This window comes from Callionymus lyra, chromosome 15 (genome assembly GCF_982586985.1).
Source record: "Callionymus lyra chromosome 15, fCalLyr1.hap1.1, whole genome shotgun sequence".
Classification (NCBI taxonomy): Eukaryota; Metazoa; Chordata; class Actinopteri; order Syngnathiformes; family Callionymidae; genus Callionymus; species Callionymus lyra.
Genome location: NC_141832.1, coordinates 22,668,981 through 22,675,350, shown reverse-complemented (window position 1 = coordinate 22,675,350; position 6,370 = coordinate 22,668,981). Strand labels below are relative to the sequence as shown.

At 43.1% G+C, this 6,370-nt stretch overlaps 1 protein-coding gene across 2 annotated transcripts; it reads left to right on the top strand.

The window, feature by feature from the left end:
- Positions 1–302: 302 nt before the first annotated feature.
- Positions 303–6,212, top strand: klhl11 (kelch-like family member 11). Of its 2 annotated transcripts, XM_087809300.1 has the most exons (3): positions 303–366; positions 641–1,162; positions 3,446–6,212. In XM_087809300.1, exons 2-3 carry the CDS (start codon positions 687–689, stop codon positions 5,028–5,030), a joined length of 2,061 nt encoding a protein of 686 aa, XP_087665426.1. In that variant the 5' UTR covers positions 303–366; positions 641–686; the 3' UTR covers positions 5,031–6,212. The 2 variants fall into 2 exon arrangements, with proteins under 2 accessions (XP_087665426.1, XP_087665425.1); XM_087809299.1 differs by lacking the exon at positions 303–366 and having other exon boundaries at positions 400–1,162.
- Positions 6,213–6,370: the final 158 nt, after the last annotated feature.

Sequence of the window (6,370 nt, the reverse complement as noted above, 5' to 3'; positions counted from 1 at the left end):
TTAGTGCAATAAAAACCAGTAAGATAGTTAAAACAAAAACAATAATAAATCCAATTAAGAGTTAAAAATCCACACCAAATAATAATATGTTTTGTGTTTTTTTAGAAGGGATTTAAAATATATTTCTTTGCTGTAGGAAAAAAAATTGATAACGTATATATTACATTGAAATAAGCCAATTCTTAAAGCAGTTATTACAGGTAGGTAAATCAGTGTGGTGAACAAGCGATATGATATGATGTTATTTAATCATTATTATTTTATTATAAAAGTTTTTTTGTGACGTCGTAGGCGGTGACCGCCTTGCCTCCTAACGCGCATGTCAGCGATCCTGTGTTTACCAGGCTGAAGTAGTTCCGCATCACGGTACGTAGAGAAACAATTTAACTCCACATATGTATTTAATAACTTTATTAAAACGTGTCGCATCACTTTGTATCGTGTAAACGTACCATTCAAAAAGGAAAAAACGTGCTATAATTCGCTTAGTTTAGAATCTTGTTTTTCTACGTCGCAGTAAATCTGACAGCCACTTCCGCTCTGCGCGAGCTAGCGCGAGACGTCTCGGTGTCTCTCGTCCGGTGTCTCGTCCGGTGTCGTGCATGTGCGGCCGCTCATGTCTGCTCCCGTCCTTCACTAGTCTCTTCTGCTTCCTGCCTCTGCTCCCCGTCGGTACCCGCGGAAGGATGGCGGCGGCGGCGGCCCCCAACGCGGAGGACTCCACCCGGGGCGGCGCGTGCAGCGGCTTCACCGGCGGCACACCCAGCGCGCTGTCCGGGGACGGGGACGCGGAAGAGGCCGAGGACTTCAGCTCCTCGTCCCACTGCTCGGAGCTGTCGCGGCGGCAGAACGAGCAGCGGAAGCAGGGTCTGTTCTGCGACGTGACGCTGGCGTTCAGCGGCGGCGGGGCGGCGGCGCTCAGCGTCCAGACCTGCGAGTTCTCCGCCCACCGCTCGGTGCTGGCCGCGGCCACCGACTACTTCACGCCGCTGCTGGGCGGACAGTTCTCCGAGTCGCTGTCGGGACGCGTGGAGATGAAGCAGTGGAGCTCGGAGCAGGGCCCGGATCCGGAGACCGTGGAGGGCGTCATCCAGTACATGTACACCGGGGAGATCCGGGTCAGCACCTGCAACGTGCACGAAGTACTGGAGCTGGCTGACAGGTTTGTTTGTTTTCATTCACGTCACATGAGACTCGATTTATAAATGTCTTAGCCTCTAAGTTAACTTCATTGGCAAGTTAAAATAATAAACAATATCATACAAAATAGTTAGGTTTATTATTTATCTTTTGTATGCATATTATTTGAAAATGTATTTTGATTAAACACCCGACACAAGAAATACATTTTGCATGAATGCTCCTTCCCAGATGCAACACTAATAGACTCAGGGACTCATTAATTCCTCGTGCTATTAGGCTGTTTAATTCTGAGTTTAGGGGCAGGAGCGAGTATTTATAAATGTCTTAGCCTCTAGTTAGCTTCATTGGCAAGTTAAAATGATAAACAACATCATACTAAATAGTTAAGTTTATTATTTATCTTTGACAAGATTTTTATGCATGTTATTTGAAAATGTATTTTGATTAAACACCCGACACAAGAAATACATTTTGCATGAATGCTCCTCCCCAGATGCAACGCTAATAGACTCAGGGACTCATTCATTCCCCTTGCTCTTGATGGAGTCTACTGACTCCTTCAAGAAACATCTTAAGACGTTTTTATTTGTTCAGGCTTTTCCTTGATTTTCTGGAACTCCTGTTGTGTTATCAGTTTTATCTTGATCTTTAAAATATATACTTTATTGAATATTGTTTTGATTGTTTAAGCGCTTTGTGACCCTGGTCTAGAAAATACTTACTTACTTGCTTTTAGGCTGTTTATTTCTGAGTTTGGGGGAAGGAGTGGAGCGAAAAGATTATTCTATTCTCTATCTTTGTATCCTTTGTCTTTGTTATTTTTCTTTTGATCTATGTTCTTTATCTTTAGATTGTGTCATCTTGCACTTTCTTTTTATTGCACTTTGTTCATGAATCTATCGTCTGTAAGTAAGTCATTTATATTTATAGAGCGCTTTTCCAGACCAGGGTCACCAAGCGCTTAAACAATCAAAACAATACTCAATAAAATATATACTTAAATAACACTGAGAATAACAGGAGTTCCAGAAAATCAAGGAAAAGCCTGCTTTCCCGAAGGAGACCTCCAGAGGGATCAATAAAGTTTATCTATCTATCTGTTTATCTATTATAGAAGGATAAATTCCCACTTGGGTCGCCAGCCACTATTTTTACCTTCATTCAATGTTGCACTGACTGTTTTGCACTGACTGGTCTTACATAGCTGTTTTATATTGTTCTATTTATACTTTATTTTGATTCTTATTCTATCCTGTGTGCACAAAAAACATTAAAATTACTGAAGTAGACACAAACTGCTGGAGAAAAATATGTTTATATGTACCTAAATAACAATTAAATAAGTACAATTGGGTCTTTTCCTTCTCACTCTATCATGATATAAAAGTATCATGATTTTCTGTTCTATGTTAATCTTTGTATCCTTTGTCTTTGTTATTTTTCTTCGATCTATCTTCTTTATCTTTATCTTTAGACTTGGATTGTATCATCTTGTTCTTTCTCTTTATTTCTCTTTGTTCTTGTTCTTATTTTAGTTTGATTTTTTTTATGAAAAATTGCTGTATTTGCTGTGGATTGGAATTGGAAAAAAAAAAAAATCCCGAAGGAGACCTTCTGAGGGATCAATAAAGTTCTACCTAACCTAACTCTCATGTTGACTAGAGGTTGGGATTATTTTCCGAGTAATGTGTTCCTTTTTAGAGTTATAGACAAAAACGTAATGTCCATTTTTGTAGCGACTGGAGCTCAGTTATCTTCGTCTTTATCTAGTTCCAAAAAGACACTTTTCAAATACCTTTCATTCAAATACATCCATGGTGCTCAAATCATCATATATATCGATAGCGCTTTGTGACCCTGGTCTGGAAAAGCGCTATACAAATAAAAATTACTTACTTACTTACTTAAAATTTTATCTATATATCTAGCTGTAGTGTCATTCTTGTATTGATGCTTCGACAAAAGGAATCCAGAGCGCATAAGGTCTACTGGAAGAACTCGGAAAACTTTGTCTGTATCACTTTTTATTCTTTATATATACTTCTGCTATAAATTATCTTAGAATTAAGACTTATTTAATTTGGAGGAAGATGAAGACGGAGACCTCTGCAAGTCATTCACTTAGGATTTACATTTTTGCCTAACTCTAAAAAGGGACAGATTACTCTAAAAATAGTCACGTAAATCGACATGAGTGAAGTTTGAATTTTGGTTGAACTGTCAAATTAAATGTTTATTTAAGTGTGAAGAAAATATTTTTTGTCCCTATTTGTGACTCATTTGTGACTGTTTCGTGTTGCAGGTTCCTCCTCTTGCAGCTGAAAGATTTCTGCGGCGAGTTTCTAAAAAAAAAGCTGAACTTGACCAATTGTGTCGCCGTGCACAGTCTGGCTCACATGTACACACTGGACCAGCTCGCCCTGCGAGCGGCCGACATGATCCGCCGGAACTTCTACAAGGTGATCCAGGATGAGGAGTTCTACACCCTGCCCTTCCATCTGGTCCGGGACTGGCTGTCCGACGCGGAGATCACGGTGGATTCTGAGGAGGTGTTGTTTGAGGCTGTGCTGAAGTGGGTGCAGAAGAACCCGGAAGAGAGAAGCCAGTACTTTGAGGAGCTCTTCAGACTCCTCCGGTTGCCCCAAATCAAACCCACTTATTTAACAAGGGTGGTTAAGAATGAAGAACTGGTGTCCTCTAATGAGTCCTGTCGCAGACTTGTTTTAGAAGCAGTGGAGGGCCATGCTATACGCTTCGAAAACCTCAAGTCAGCGGACATGGAGTTCTGGTCCTCTAACATGGCGTCCTTTCAGCCTCGCTTCGGCCAGAACATGGACGTCATCATGGTGGTTGGCGGTGTGTCCGAGGGAGGAGACTACCTGAGCGAATGTGTGGGTTACTTCATCTATGAGGACCGTTGGGTCAACCTTCCACACATCCACAACCACCTGGACGGGCACGCCATCGCCACCACGGAGTCCCACGTCTATGTAGCAGGATCGATGGAGCCGGGCTTCGCTAAGACCGTGGAACGCTACAATCCTAACCGCAACACCTGGGAGCAAGTGAGCAACCTGACCACTCGGAAGCATTCCTTTGGCCTCACCTGCATCAAAGATATTTTGTACAGCATCGGCGGCCATGGAAATTTCAGTCCGGGTTTCAAAGACGTCAGTATCTACGAGCCTGAACAGGACAAGTGGCACAACCTGGAATCCGCCCCCAAGATCCTGCGTGACGTGAAGGCCATAAGCGTGGAGGACCGATACGTGTACGTCACAGCACGCACGCCCGTAGACACGGACAACGAAGACGGACTCAAGACGGTGACGACTCGCTACGACACGGAGAGTCGTCAATGGCAGGACGTCGACTCTTTGCCTCTTATCGACAACTACTGCATCTTCCAGATGGCGGTGGCGTCCACAAACTTCTACCACACCGCCTCCTGTTGCCCGAAGAGCTACAGTGTGCGCGAGGAGGTCGTCCGGCAGAAGATCAGCGTGCGCATCTCCGACGAGATCCTGGAAAGTCTGCCACCGGAGGTCACTAGCATCGAGGGCGCCGCCATCTGTCACTTTGACGAAGACGTCTTCATCATCGGCGGCTGGAAAAACAGCGACGACGTCGACAAGCAATATCGCAAAGAGGCTTACCGATACTGCGCCGAGAGGAAGCGCTGGATGCTGCTGCCGCCCATGCCCCAGCCGCGCTGCAGAGCCACGGCTTGCCACGTTCGGATTCCCTACCGATTCCTGTACGGATGTCAGCGCTACCCCATGCCCCAAAACCTCGCCCGCCAGCGGGATCGAATGCAACAGATGCAGCAGCTCCACCGACGCACACTTACCTTGCGTCGGCAGCTTCAGTCACAGATCGAGTGTTGAGTCGATAGATGCATCATCATCCATACTCTCTCTATTGTTCGCTCAACACCTGCCGCAATGTACCACCACAACACATTAACCTAGGCTGCTTGATACCGATAGCTCTTTGGTGTTTCATTCAGTTTGTCTTCAAATGGAAAGGGTGGGTGCTCAGTGACAAGCTTCTTGTCTGGGGAACTGGTGAATGTAATCTTAATATGGGGGGGGGGAGCCTATGGTTGAAAAACTTTCCCAGATATGTGTTTATATCGACTTGTATATATCCTAAATCTGTACATTTGTATGAGTATATTACATTCCCTTTTTCATTCTTCTTCAACTGAGAATGCTACGTGTACTTTAAATCTGCATTTTGACATTCATTCGCGCCCTTAAAGATTCTGCATTCCATTGTGACACTGTGACAATCTCTCAAACCCACTGCGGTAACAGTAAGTGGAGCTTTTCATATTGATAATACTTGTCATTCTGCAACCTTGTGTAAACCTTTTTTTTTTTACGCTGTCAGTCTTAAGCCGATGACTTGTTTAACTTCTTATTGACATGTCACGACAGCAGCTGTGAAATGTTCTCCATGTCACAGCAAGGGGATGGCGAAGAGAAACATGTGCCACTTAAGATGTTTATGGTGTATAATGAAATCTTTGTGGATGCTCTAGCGGGGCCAGTGTGTTTAGCATTATTACCAGCAGGCTAACATTTCTTTAATTTGCACTTTGGCGAATGATGGTTTCATGGAAATGTAATTTATTTAAGTAAAGACGTCTTTACGTTCAGTGTGCGTGTGTTTGCTTAAAGTTCTGTTGATTGATTCAGACCAGCACTTTCTTTTTGGCGAAGTCTTACAAGGGTTTAGTTGCCTCTGCACTTTGACCTCGCTTATCCTACATTTGTCCAATAACTGTGATTGTATATCTGAAACAGTTTTCTCACATTCAGTGCAAATGGCACTTCTAAGATACAAAAAAAGAAAGCTATAATTAGTACGTCATTCTGTCCATTCTGTGTTTGAAATACACTACCTTCCAAAGATGGTTTCGATTTAATGAAAGTGTCCTGACAGTTGGAATAAATATCTCTCTTCCAAGTAACTCTTGTTCTGTTGTGATTCAATCATTTTGTTCTGCCGGTGGATTTTACATGCCCTGATGTAACCTGCAATTAAAGCTGTTTTGTAAGGTGGAGGATTTGTTTGTTTTTCTTAATGCTGTTACATCAGGCACAGAAGCAAAACATGGTCACATGGTGTGGATGTAGATTTCAAATTTGTCTAAATACACGTCAAGGGAAAATTATGTCTTGGCTTAACTTTAATGCTCCAAGACATTTTACAGTATCGC